At 48.5% G+C, this 13,075-nt stretch overlaps 6 protein-coding genes across 6 annotated transcripts; 3 read left to right on the top strand and 3 right to left on the bottom strand.

Moving 5' to 3' along the window:
• Window positions 1-157: 157 nt before the first annotated feature.
• FMAN_14876 (uncharacterized protein) lies at window positions 158-1,261 on the top strand (the record flags this gene model as incomplete). Its single annotated transcript, XM_041822816.1, has 1 exon — window positions 158-1,261. The coding sequence occupies one exon, from the start codon at window positions 158-160 to the stop codon at window positions 1,259-1,261; it is 1,104 nt and encodes a 367-aa protein (XP_041688459.1).
• Window positions 1,262-1,595: 334 nt separating this feature from the next.
• FMAN_14875 (putative mfs-multidrug-resistance transporter) lies at window positions 1,596-3,350 on the bottom strand (the record flags this gene model as incomplete). Its single annotated transcript, XM_041822817.1, has 4 exons — window positions 1,596-1,959; window positions 2,008-2,534; window positions 2,586-2,989; window positions 3,041-3,350. The coding sequence occupies 4 exons, from the start codon at window positions 3,348-3,350 to the stop codon at window positions 1,596-1,598; spliced, it is 1,605 nt and encodes a 534-aa protein (XP_041688460.1).
• A 1,211-nt stretch (window positions 3,351-4,561) lies between these two features.
• Window positions 4,562-5,806, top strand: FMAN_14874 (uncharacterized protein; the record flags this gene model as incomplete). The annotated part of the gene is made up of 1 exon (XM_041822818.1): window positions 4,562-5,806. One exon carries the CDS (start codon window positions 4,562-4,564, stop codon window positions 5,804-5,806), a length of 1,245 nt encoding a protein of 414 aa, XP_041688461.1.
• A 1,218-nt stretch (window positions 5,807-7,024) lies between these two features.
• Window positions 7,025-8,054, top strand: FMAN_14873 (uncharacterized protein; the record flags this gene model as incomplete). The annotated part of the gene is made up of 5 exons (XM_041822819.1): window positions 7,025-7,202; window positions 7,250-7,340; window positions 7,390-7,454; window positions 7,508-7,768; window positions 7,819-8,054. The coding sequence occupies 5 exons, from the start codon at window positions 7,025-7,027 to the stop codon at window positions 8,052-8,054; spliced, it is 831 nt and encodes a 276-aa protein (XP_041688462.1).
• A 904-nt stretch (window positions 8,055-8,958) lies between these two features.
• Window positions 8,959-10,934, bottom strand: FMAN_14872 (uncharacterized protein; the record flags this gene model as incomplete). The annotated part of the gene is made up of 9 exons (XM_041822820.1): window positions 8,959-9,063; window positions 9,120-9,202; window positions 9,253-9,298; window positions 9,345-9,885; window positions 9,940-10,201; window positions 10,255-10,410; window positions 10,460-10,529; window positions 10,580-10,784; window positions 10,840-10,934. 9 exons carry the CDS (start codon window positions 10,932-10,934, stop codon window positions 8,959-8,961), a joined length of 1,563 nt encoding a protein of 520 aa, XP_041688463.1.
• An 800-nt stretch (window positions 10,935-11,734) lies between these two features.
• On the bottom strand, window positions 11,735-12,759 carry FMAN_14871 (uncharacterized protein; the record flags this gene model as incomplete). The annotated part of the gene is made up of 2 exons (XM_041822821.1): window positions 11,735-12,403; window positions 12,457-12,759. The coding sequence occupies 2 exons, from the start codon at window positions 12,757-12,759 to the stop codon at window positions 11,735-11,737; spliced, it is 972 nt and encodes a 323-aa protein (XP_041688464.1).
• Window positions 12,760-13,075: the final 316 nt, after the last annotated feature.

The following is a 13,075-nucleotide window of genomic DNA, read 5'->3' on the forward strand; positions in this document are numbered from 1 at the left end:
GGGCCTTGACTTCCCCGCTCGACCCCGCTAGAGCCGATAGAGGCCGTGTCCGATAGCGGCATTATTAGAACCCCAACGCCAACTTCATTTCGTCCGGCTTATCACCAGTAACTTCGTCCATCTCACGTTGCCGATGCCCTCAAAATAGCCCTCAAAGATGCCTTTCACAGTACTCTCAGACGCCAACGTCAACCACATCCTCGACACGTTATCGTCATCTGACGTGGCTGATCTTGCAAACGCTCTTGAGCAAGCCCTCATTCAATATTCATGCAACAATGAACAGCAATACCAGCCTCACCGTGCCGTCGTCAATCGAGATGGCCAAGTCAGCTTGTTCATGCCCGGAACTACCGACCAATTGATCGGTGTCAAGATCGTCGGTGTCACCCCAAGCGAAAAGCTCAAGCCTTCTGAAGCAGGTCTCAAGAGTGTCTTGACTCTGTGCGACGCTAGAGGTCAAGCCATCGGAACGCTCAATGCAGCTGCTCTCACCGCGTTCCGAACTGCGCTGGGGTCAATGCTGCCGTATCGATTCAGGAGTAACACAGAGCATATCGTCGTGTTTGGTGCGGGGAAGCAAGCTCTATGGCACATTCGATTGGCACTTCTGTTGAAGGAGAAGGACATCAAGTCCGTTACCATTGTCAACCGCTCTGCGGAGAGGACCCAGCAGTTGATAGACTCACTCAAGTCCAATGCTCAATCACCATGGCCATCACATATCAGCCTCCAGGCTTTTGACCCTACAAATGACCGCGAAGCCGCTTTAGAGGCTCTGGTGGTAGATGCTGACGTCTTGTTCTTTACAACACCAAGCACCGAACCTTTGTTCCCAGCATCATACCTCACTTCCGAGAAGGCCCTGAGCAAGACCCGGTATTTGGCGGCGATCGGTTCTTACCGCCTTGACATGCAAGAAATCGACCCTGAGCTTCTGAAGCAAGTGATCAGTCCGGCAGGGCCCTTTGCATCTGTCGGGTATCAGGGTGGATCTGTTGCAGTCGACAGCCGAGAAGGATGTCTGCAAGAGGCTGGAGAACTGGTCAAAGCTGAGATCCCTACAGACAAAATGCTTGAGATTGGCCAGTTATTCCAAAAGAAGAACACGGAGAGCCCTGATGACCTAAGAAAGTGGCTTGAAACTGGATTTGTTATTTACAAGAGTGTTGGCACCGGTGTCATGGACCTCTCAATTGGTCAGGAGCTTCTTCGTTTAGCCAAGGTGAAGGATGTTGGTTTGACTGCTGAGGACTTCTAAAGTATAGAGACTAGATAGACAGCGTATAGTTGAATAATTCAGTTGTCATCCATACTCACTCTCTAAAGAATGTGCTTAGATGATGCCGCTGTTATGCTTAATAGACGCCGTTATCAATCGTAAGGCAGGAGAGCAACCCGAAGCGCAGCCTCGTTAGGCATTATTGAGAGAAAATGTACAAAGTTGAGTTGACTCTATATAATCTATGGCTGGTATGATATTCTATTCTAAGAAAATTCAATAACTCCTTCCGTATGCCGCTTTTGGCCCATTGATGTCAAGACACAGTATTAAGTAAAAGTTAGTACGAAACGATCTGGCAGCCCCTCAAGATCTAGCCCTTCTTTGCCATAGCCAGAGCCTGTGCGGCCCTTGCCGAGTATTTACACCGCTGTCGAATAGCAGGGCCGTACTTGAAGAAGATGAAAGGCATCGGTAGACAGGCGAGTGATAGGAAAGCCGGTACACAGCTGGCCCACTGAGTTCCCAGGTTGTCGTACATCTGCTTAGTGAAAAGAGGAAAGGCGGCGCCAAAAATGCTTCGCAGCACAGCATTTGATGCCAAAACTGATGCAGCGTAGATGGTGTACGAATCGATGAGGTAGCTGAAGATGCTGTGGAAAACGAGAGACATGCCAAGACCGAAGGGGGCACCAGCGGCTACTGGGGACATCCAATGGACTGAACGATACGATGTCCTGTTAATTGTTAGGAGACGGAAATACTGCAACAGGACCTGGACTTACCATGCAAACCAGAACATGCCAACAGGGACACAGATACCGCCGAGCATGCATCCGGGGAGACGATACTCAGGAGGCACAGGTTCACTACCGAACCTTTTTGTCACCTTCATGTACCATATGTTGATGAGGCCAATCGTAGGAATTGCACTGATCATCCCGACAGCAACTCCAAGGAAGGCCAAGCCTCCCTTGCCAGCAGACCAACCCCTCTCAAGCTGGAAGACAACAGGGTATGCACCGAATAGCATGTAAAGAGTTCCAAAGAGAATAGCGACGTAGATCGAGAGGAGAAGGACGATGGGTTCGAAGCATAGAAGTTGCCAAGGACGAATGAGGGCCTTCTTGAGGACGACAGCTGGTGGATCGGCTTTGCCCTGATGTTCATAGATGGAGATGTAAACCTTGCCAGTTTTCTTGGACAAGAAGTCGGCTCGGTTCTGAAGAATAAAAGGTGCGTAGGTTTCGGGAGCGCAGCACATGTCAAGTACCCAGAAGAAGCCGGCAACAATGGCCATCAATCCCATCACCTGGAGAATATGGTTAGTGTATGATTCCGAACAAGGACTTATTCGACTTACCCATCTCCAACCTTGACCATCACTCAAGTATCCACCGATGAAGGGGCCCAAGCTAGGTCCCAGTGCAGGCGCCAAAGAAAAGAACGCCATAGCGATAGCGCGCTCGTCAGCATTAAAGATATCAGAGATAACACCTCCAGCATTGGTCAGAGGTGATGAGCCAAAGGTGCCGCAGAAGAAGCGGAGGACCAGAAGAGTTGCGACGCCATTGTCTGCTGTGCATGCTGCACTGAACACGACGTAACAGCCATAGCTGATAATGAAGATGATTTGCCGATCGTAAATTTCGCAAAGCGGTGCCCAGAGGAGAGGCCCGACTGCGAAACCCAGGACGTAGAGGGAGACTCCAGCAGTGATGAGTGTATGGCTTGCTTTGAAGTGCATCATGAGCGGCACGATGGTACCTGTCATATAACATGTCAGCTGCATCGGTTGGTGAGGGCTATAGTACTGACCTGTATAGGCACTAGAACTAAACGCGACAGCAAAACATGTTGCGGCTGAAACCATTGTGATGGTCCATTTCAACCACTTGGGCCAATTGAGCGGGTTCCCTGTATCATCAGGAATCCAACTAACAACGAAAGGATCTTCGAAAGAGCCTGATCCAGGATAGTTATGGTTCTCGACAGCTTGATCAACTCTCGTTCTGTCAAAAAGAAGTTTCACCAACGAGCTATGTCGCGGCTTTGACTCTGGTGTCTTTTGTCGTAGTGTTTCATCGTCGCTCACACAAGAGCTTGGCAAATCTGGTCTAGAAGACATGATGTTGTTATGAATCTGCAATGATTGCTCATACTATTCCTCAAAAGGACTTCCAAGACGGGAGGACGAGCCCTTTATAATAATATGGCGAGATCGGGGTTCCATTTCGTCGGGAGCGCCGGTGAGCGGGCCTCGAAGCCGGGGTGAGCAACAGGTGATTTCTGCTGTGACGACGGAGTCACAGGACGGATTTGGGCGTGGTGAGATGCAGATTTGGGCAGAAGGGGGGCTAGCACCTTTCGATCTTGCGGGTATCAAGGAACGTAATTAGATCTTGATGACGAAGTCTGCATAATCTCCCCGGGGGGTCGGGATATCGCAGTCTCGCAGCGCCGACATTTTCGATAATTCTTGTCTGGATCCACTGGAACGTGGTTTTGACAGGTGCTAGACAAGGGTTTTGTTAATTAGAGATAAGAAGCTTGGGCTGTTGGAATCATGCTTAAAATGTCCGACGGAGTTTGTAGAGGGGAATGGATACGAGAAAAGCCGACTGTGGATCGCAATCAGTCCACTATTTGCCGTGCGTTCCCTACCAAAACTCCGGCCGAGGCTTGATCGTGAATGGAATTGGGTCTACTCATGTGCTGGCAGGGCTGATCACATGTTGCTGGGCTGAAGAGTAATTAGCGATTATAAATATTGAGACGTGGTACTTCATGTGATCTTGGTATGAGTTGTGCTGTTCCATGTCTCTTTTACAAATGCCAAGACTGACTTCTTGAGGCCATGAAACGTGGCTAAAATTTACGTCATGAATCATCTTTTAATCTCATCATTTCGCATCGAGATTATCGTGCTCCTATTATCGTATCATGTATCGTGAGTTTAAAGTTTGTCGGCTTCTTGGTGTTTTCCGTATTCAAGGTCTCGGCCGAAAGACGGACTTTGGTCTTGATCATGTGACAAGGCCAGGCAGGCAGTCATCAGTGGCGACGATCTAGTCTGCGCAGTATTTGACGGCGTGTGCATGATGCTTCATTTTGACAAATAATTTTGTCTTTCGCCTTCTTTACCGCCACCAAATTTTGTTTACGCCGAAAGCACCTTTGTAGGTAGTTTACGCTGATCTGGGCCGCTGCTCATCAAGGTCCCCAACAAAAGGGTGTCCACTGAAGACGCCCGAATTGATAATCTCGAACTGAGTCACCATCACCACAAAGCTCCGAGGTTTATCTCACAGAGAAATTCACGACTGACAGAATACTACTATGGGACGCACAGAGCCATCCATCGGCCGACCGCCTGCGGCTTTTCGCAAAGATGCGCGCTCCAAAAAGGCCAAAGCCACCGTCAATAAGGTCATCCCCGGCTTCCTCACTGCATATCCCGGTGCTCAGAAAGGAGTTAATTCAGCAGAGCTCATACCTTTTATAAACACCCCAGTCTTGCCTGAACCTTATGGGGTGCTTTTGAAGAAACAGGAGGACAAGAGTGATGCAGCAACTAAGGGCAAATCTACACAAGGCGCTGAAGATCGCCACGAGGATTTGGCAAAGCTTAAAATACCAAGAATCTCAATCTGGGAAGCCGACACTCTTACTGCTGCAAGAGATCTTCTTAATATTGAGACACCGGCTGGTGTTAAAGCTAATCTTGATAATACGAGAGCTCATGTGACAATTTTGAACATGGGTTCGCCTCTGAACCCTGGAGGAGGATTTCTAAACGGTGCCAACAGTCAAGAGGAATCATTATGCATGCGCACTACGCTGTATCCTTCTCTCAAGGACGAGTGGTATCGACTTCCTGAACTGTCTTCGATTTGGACTCCGACGGTATTGGTCTTCAGAGATGAAGATGGGAATCTTCTGGACAGGAATGATCGGTTTTACGTCGACTGCATCACGGCAGCAATGATCCGCGGTCCGGAATTTGAGCTTGACGAGGACGGAATAGCATCATACGCCAACAAGAAGGATCGCGACACGGCGCAAGCCAAGATGAGGGCCGTTATGCGGATCGCCATGGTCAAAAGGTCCAAAAGGCTTGTCCTTGGAGCCTGGGGCTGCGGCGCGCACGGGAATCCCGTTGGCGAAATCGCAAGAGCTTGGAAATCTGTTCTCACTCCGAGACACGATAAGTCGAAGATAAAGGAGAGATGGGAATGCATTGATGAGATTGTGTTTGCGATCAAGGATCACAACATGGCGCAGGCGTTTGCGGAAGCTTGGGGTGACGGTCTTGAACGTCAAGAAGAAGAGAAGAACGACATTAAGGAGGAAGAGGAAGAAGATGCCGAGGTAGTTGATCTGGCTGATGTCAAAACGCAAGAGTTGAAAGATAAGATCAGGGAGCTGGAACAGAGGATTCAGAGGGTCGGTAATCCCAAGGTCTCGGATGGCCTGAAGAGTATTCTTGAGGGGCTGAAAAAGCAGCTTCCTGACGAAGGGGAAGCACTGACTCAGGACGCGGAGTGGGAACATGTCAAAGCTGAAGGCGCCGGATCTAGTTGATCTGTCGATCCGCACGTTGACGTGGTATCGTTCGTCGTCAAAGCGCGCACGTCAGTGCAAGCATATCTGGCAAATAAACACCCGTGCTTTTATCAGATTGGTAGATTGGATAACTGTTACCCACGGTAGTGACAACACCTGACTAGCATCAAAGGTAGATATCGGTAATTTGATATCCGCAACCTCCGGCACGCATCCCTCACCGTCTTCTACTGTACACCGACCTAACCTATTCTATCTAATCACCAGACCAATTCTCAAATGTACCACGATCTCCATGTCAATGCTTTCGTTTTGGATCTCTCATCTCGCTAGTCCATCACTGATTCACTCGTGACTGGCTCTTGTTGAGTTGCAGTGCGGGGGTGATCCCGCAGCTCGGACCCGTCTCCGCTCCGCATTCAGCTCATGAATGCGTTATTGGTCGTCGCACTATTTTGAACGCTTTGCCAACTGCTGAGACAATGGCATAAAATGCTGGTGTAATCCATGATCGACACGGCGCAGTTTATATAGTCTGCCGCTCGACCGGTTGACTTGGACTTTGATGTCCAAGCATCATCTTGCCAAGGAGTGTGCTTGAGGGTCCCTGTCAATTTCATGGAGCATTCCTTGATGAGAACTAGTAAAGTCTCCCTAGTGATGGAGTGAAGCCTCAGGTACATCGTAGTATCTTAACCCCATGTTTATCATTGATATGGCTGCAAGCCAACGTGTCAAGTAAATCACCGTATCGAGTAGTCAAGGTTGATCATCAGCCCGGATTCCAATTATCCATGGTCCAGAGATAACGGAAGTTCGCGTTTATTCGGTACTTTATGGCCGATTCGGCATTTCGGGCGATCTTAGATTGCCTTGGACCTACTTGTCTCTTGTGCATGGATCTGACTGCAAGCCAATGTAACATCTCCGCATGCCTTAGCCAAGTAGAGCCCACTTCCCCAGACTCTTAACCCAGGCTAGAGGGTAAGGAAAATAAACCGACAGGCGCTAGTAGGAGATCAACAGTTCTTGGTGTAAACAACTCCGCCGTTTTTCATCACCCCGAGGCCGGGCATATGGAAACTCTATTCTGTCTTGGTAGCTATGCTGTAGCCTATAAAGCATTGGAGCTTCCCCTCAATATTTTTCGTCATCAAGCCTGAGCTCCCCTGTCTCCTATAACCCATCCCTACCAAGCTCGGATTCGAACGCGTCTTCTCATATACCAACCTTGACATGTCTCCTCGTAACAGTGTCAACGGCAAGCCTCGAAGCGATGGCGAAGAGATGGACCATGTCCATACAGCCCAGAGCATTCCCATCTCGCCAGAGTTGTTCGAGCAGCTTTATCTTCAGCCACAGAATAGGGTCAAGGGAGATCTTCGAAAGACCTTTGGCAACCCTACTCCAGTTGGTATGTAGCACTGTTTCTAATAGGCTATACGATACTTACCAGTACAGCTTTGGCGGGATTCTTGCTGTGCTCCACGCCACTGTCCATTGGCTTGCTTGGATGGCAGGGATCTGGTGGCTTTGTTGCCGCTGCGAACGTGTAGGTCACACCATCCCTTTGGCTGTATTCACTAGCTAACAGGTCGCAGTGGGGCGTATCTCGGCCTGGGTGGCCTTCTTCTAGTCTTGGGAGGCATTGGTGAATGGATTCTCGGTAACAATTGACTACTCATCGTTCTGATTCCTTAGCTGACACCTGCCTTCTAGGAAACACCTTTCCGTCGACCGTTTTCTTAACCTTCGGAGGCTTCTTCATCACCCTGACTACAACTATTGACCCTGACTCTGGCGCGTACAGCACATACTCGACTGATGGTACTGCTGCGAATGGTCTCGCTCAACCACAATTTTACTCGACTTTCGCATTCTTTCTGGTTGGCATGGCTATACTATGCACATTCTACACCATAGCGAGTGTTCGAACAAATGTCGCTCTGTTCTCCATTCTCCTCCTTCTCGTCCCTTGCTGTAAGCCCAACCACCTCTCTTTTCTACAACACTCATTAACCTTGTGATAGTCTCTTGTCTTGCCGCTGCTTTCTTCGCCGTTTCACAAGGAAAGGCGAATCTCGCGCTCAAGTGCCAGCATGCCGGAGCGGGTTTGTTGTTTGCTATATCATTGATCGGATGGTATTTGTTCGGGTGTCTTATTCTCATGTCGGTCGACTTCCCCATCATGCTACCTCTTGGCGATCTCTCCACCATCATCCGTGGCAAAGGTGATGCCACGAAAGATGCAAGCAAGACAGTCTAGGAAGGATCGCATTGCCTTAGGGACGTTGTCCTGTCAATGGGAACTTCCTCCTATTATACTGGGAAAGATAAGCTTGATAATCAAGATCTAGGGGAAGAATATGTCTTGTAAAAGTTCTTGTTGCAGTAGTAGTTGTTTTGTGAGCTTACATGTCCACATTTTGGGGCTCGACTATAATGGATCTTTATCTGACACTTATCTATCAATATGACCAAGCTGGAAGGAATTTTATTTAATGTTATACGTGATTTGCTTCTAATCTGTCAATTGCTCTTACTGCATTTTTACACTGCCAATAATGCAATAGAGTATTTGCTTTATGGCTGAGAGCTTAAATCAGCCGAGAGAACTTAGAGTATTTATACTATTCGAGAGATAGGCAACCCACCTCCGACAAATCGATCGAGTAAGATCTGCATATGAGAATTGTACTACAAATATCTTAGCCATACAACTTCGCCACACACAGAGGAATAGGTAGTCTGCCTTAATATGGATATCTCGCCAAGTTGGTAAGTCACTAGACCAATGGTGGCACAAACCTTATCTTATCAGAGATAGGATAAGATAACTATTGGCCCAAAATGCGCGAAATCCCTATCCTAAAATCGACTGGTTACTACCCTGTACCTTCTCGTTGTTGGAGACCTACTGTCTTAGTAAGGACGTCAATGTTCCATGCACTATTCCCTTTTTTCTCGTAGTCTTATATTGCAATACCTCAACTTTGACCAGTCGACATGCAGTTAAGAATTTAGCTAAAATCCGTTTGAGGTGCTAATCTCAACCTTGCGCGATCTACACTTCTTGTGGAGAGGAGCTCCAGATTACGGCAAATGATGGTCAGTTCCCAACACAAAGTGATTATTACTGAACGCCAATTGGGCGAAATCTTCTAAGTAATCTAGGCAGACACCGAATGGTCCTGAATGTTTTCCTTCTCGCCACGTCTGCCATGGCCAGGCGCTTGAACCACCTCTTCTCTTTGCGCCATGATGGTTTCGAGGTTCTGATCCACCAGTTAACATCATATGTCGGCCAAAATTCTAGAAAAAGAAGACTTACAGGCCCCTCAAAGGTCTTCCCACGGGCAATCCAATAAATTGCAATGGCGAGGCAGCAGATTGCAATGACGACAGAAACATAATCTGTGATGATGTGAGCAGACGATTAGCTGCAAGAGACAGAAGATACGTACTCATGGTGTTTCCAGTGACATGTAACGATGGAGGGAAGCAGAAAAGCTGTGTCCGTGTTAAAGATCGTTTCACCTCGCTGGAACCAACATACCACTGAAGTTACCGAAACATATATACAAGCTGTCCAGTTCGCCAGATATCCCCAAAAGTTCCCAAGCTTCCACGGAGTATGGGGGTGTTGATAGGGAGCGAGGATGCCTCTGCCTCGAATGATCAAAACGAAAATTGGGAAAGCATATGATATGTTCAGAAGGATCGTGCAAGATGCGATGAACGCATTAAAGGCCACTGTGGGTCCTAGGTAAAGGGCACCAAACAGCACATTGAATATATATGTGAAGATGATCGTGCGAACTGGAACCTCCAACTTTGGGTTGATGTGGTTGAAATATCGCGAGAAAAAGAAGCCATTATCTCGAGCCATGGAGTATATCAATCGACTCGTGGTGGTGACAGATCCGTTTGTGCCGTGGATGAAACACAACCCTAGCATGCAGCTGATGATGGTAGATGCTGCTCGGCTGTTCGTGGCTTGGTCGAAAAGAGCGATCAGAGGTTGACCAGTTGGTGAGCTCACAACCGTGTCGACGTCAGTCAGACAGAAGAGGATCACTAGGATGAAGATCACGCCACTGCTGAAGTCAGCACTTCATACAGAATCATTTGGCCAGGTTTTCAATACTCACGTAGAACCGCCAACGCCAATAGCATAGACAATTGCGAGGGGAGCATCCAGATGGGGATTAGGCATTTCTTCGGTCATGTGTAGAACCGCGTCAAATCCAATCAGTGACAAAGCGGATTGAAGTAGACCTAGAAGCCATGCCATTCCATCTGACCATCCTGTTTCGTTGTTGAAAGTTGTAAAAACGAATTCAGCGCTGGTCTTTTCTGACATGGATAACAGAATGATACTGATGATGACTACGCTCATAATTGACCAGTAGACTTGGTGATAATGTTAGAAAGCTACATCCAAAGTTTTGTAAGTGAAAGCTTACGAGCGAAATTGCTCCAAGGTCCAAGGATCGAATTGCCCCAGATGTTCACGATGGTCGAAAATGTGATAATGGCAAGGAAGACAAGGTATGTTGTCCAAGAGTCGACTGGCGTTGATCTCCCCGACGCGACGACAATAGCGGCAGCAATAAACATGGCTGATTCAAATTAGCGAAAGGGCCTACTGGCTTGTCAAGGAAGACTCACCAGAGAAGATCGCTTCGGTAGTTACAAGGGTGAGCCAACCAGCAATATTGATCCATCCTGCACAAAGACTCTTCAGTTTGTTAGCTTCTGTCGCGTTATCGGCTGTAGAAGGGTACATACCAAGAACCTCTTCCATCTGTCACTACTGAGAGCGTACACGAAATGATACTGCCCACCTGCTGTTGGCCAGATAGCTGCAAGTTCACCAAGACTGAAGGCTAGAGCGAAATTGCAAGCAACGCAGAAGATGAAGCCGTACAGGAGCGCGACTGGGCCTCCAGACGGCATGACTATGCCAATTGTGCCGCCTAACGCGATCCAAGTGCTGTAGAAGTCAGTTTATGAGTCTTTGGCACAAAGGGCAATGTGGATCTGCTTACTTGAGAATCGCGAACGTCATCGCAACCATAGTCAACTTGCTCAGACGCGGCCGCAAGTGGCCTTCCGTGACCTGGTGAGGAGTCGGGTCGGCCATGGTGAAAAGAGCTGACAATATCTGCCAAATCTTGATCTATGTGAGTCCTTGTTGCTCTCAGCAGTAAACAAATTCAACACGATGGGATATATCTTAAATAAACTCCATCACGAAGGGTTCATAGACTGCAAGCGAGCTGATAAGAATGCCAAGGAGTTCCCCCAGGGCCAAGAGTGCCGAGATAAGCTTTTCCAGGGATGGTCGTTATCGTGCGGGGGAATGATGCGAGATCGCGGTCTCTGGTGTAACCCACGCGTTGCACTAGGCACAATTAGGATGGCACAGTCTGGACTTACTTTGCTGGGAGTAGCGGCATCGCGAACCCCTTTACGGTTTGGCCACTTATCTACGTTGGCCGCATGGGGACAGGCGTCAATTGGATAGGATATCAAGATATCTTGAGGCGTGTGACGATTTAGTAGACGGAGTTGCGGCTGCGTCGTGCCTCGACTCCCCTCAGACCGAGTGCAACATGCCTTGGCCTATCGCATGTGGCTTTACGTAGCACAGCAGTCACGGAGTTTCGGCGGTCCACTGAACGCCTATCAAGCTTCCGACCTAGCCGTCTCTCTTGGGATTGTCGGGTGCGCTTTGATATCCTGCTGGTCGATCTACCCTACCATTAGAAAACTCTTGTTTACAAACTTACAACAGCTGAGCTTGTGTGCCAACTGCTCCAGTATCAGGACTTAGAGTAGCTTCATTGAGACTAATACTAGACCATGTATGCATTAACGAGTGTTCATAGGGATCAATTTCGTCGAGACCCTGCTAAAAATGGATTTATTCTGGTGATCTGATCAAAGATTGCTGTTCGCCTTTACACTAGGTTCTCCCCATCTTGGAGTCAACAGTGAAGCCAACGTGGTGTACTCCGAAGTGGCAAAGTTGGACCCAACTGCCCCAGCACCCGAAGGACCCGGATCGTGATATGCATTGACAACACGAGCTCTGTTCTTTGTCACTTCAATGATAGACCCGCTCTTGATCTCGATGTCCTGTGGTCCAGTCCTCGCTTGGTCAATGGTCGAGCAGATGCTGTCCCTCTCAATCAACGCAACCATGACACTAGCGACCTCGGATGGCTCGACCAGAACGTCCTTGCTGGTATCAATCATGGCAAGCTTTTCTGGGTTCTCCATGAAGAGAGGCGTTTTGATGATGCCTGGTGCGACTGCAGCAATACGGACGCCGACTTGGTCGATCTTGGCCATCGCCCGCACGAATCCACTAATCGCATGCTTTGTCGCATCATAAATCGCTGTAGAGAGACAGGTGTCTTGAGCGTTTGTGCTCGAAATTATTACAATCGTCCGAGGTTTCTTTTCGTATCTCAAGAAACGAGACAGCGCCAATTGAGTGGTCCTGATAGGATGAACCAAGTTGATGTCGATACTGGCATAGCGACCGCCGTAGAGGGCATCTTTGCTCTGTGGGGTTCCAGGAGGATACCAAAAGCTGCTAAAGCTCTAGTTGACTACTGTATCAGTGGCAGTTGACTTAGGAGACCTTGAGTGCGTACCGGTTCGTAAACTCCAGCACCGGGGCAGACGATGTCAATGTCTCCGAATTCCTCCTCTGCCCTTTCGAACATTCGCTCGAGATGAGACCAGTTGGTCACATCAGTCTGCTGGAAAACAGCTCGACTCTTGCTTTCGGCACTGGCGGAATAGGCGTCCACCAGCTTCTGGGCTTCTGGTCGCAGAGCGAGATCGGCGAAAAGGACGTTGCATCCGCCATTCAAAAGCTGTTCAGCAAATGCAAGGTTGATGCCACTGCCAGCGCCAGTAACAATGGCTGTTTTGCCTTGGATAAAATGGGACATGTTCTGCGTATCCTTTTGCTTTCTTTGGATTTAGCATTGAGTGGCAATGGAGAATAGCAAATCGAATGATTAGCCCCTCATTGCATATTTGAAGGATGTCCTCCATACCCCCTTTCAATAACTTGCCAAGATATCACAAGCACCAGCGCCATCCTCGTGTATCCACCAAGAATCCCTGACAAACCATGGTATATTGGAGATCTTTGCGGGGTAACAGCATCCAGTCCATGCAGGGTCAGATTTGCGCTGCTTGTGGCACTCACTATCTAAACCTGACTCGTTCGAAAGCTTTCTATGGGTCTGATCGATGAGCTGA

This window comes from Fusarium mangiferae (assembly GCF_900044065.1).
Source record: "Fusarium mangiferae strain MRC7560 genome assembly, contig: FMAN_scaffold014, whole genome shotgun sequence".
Lineage (NCBI taxonomy): Eukaryota > Fungi > Ascomycota > Sordariomycetes > Hypocreales > Nectriaceae > Fusarium > Fusarium mangiferae.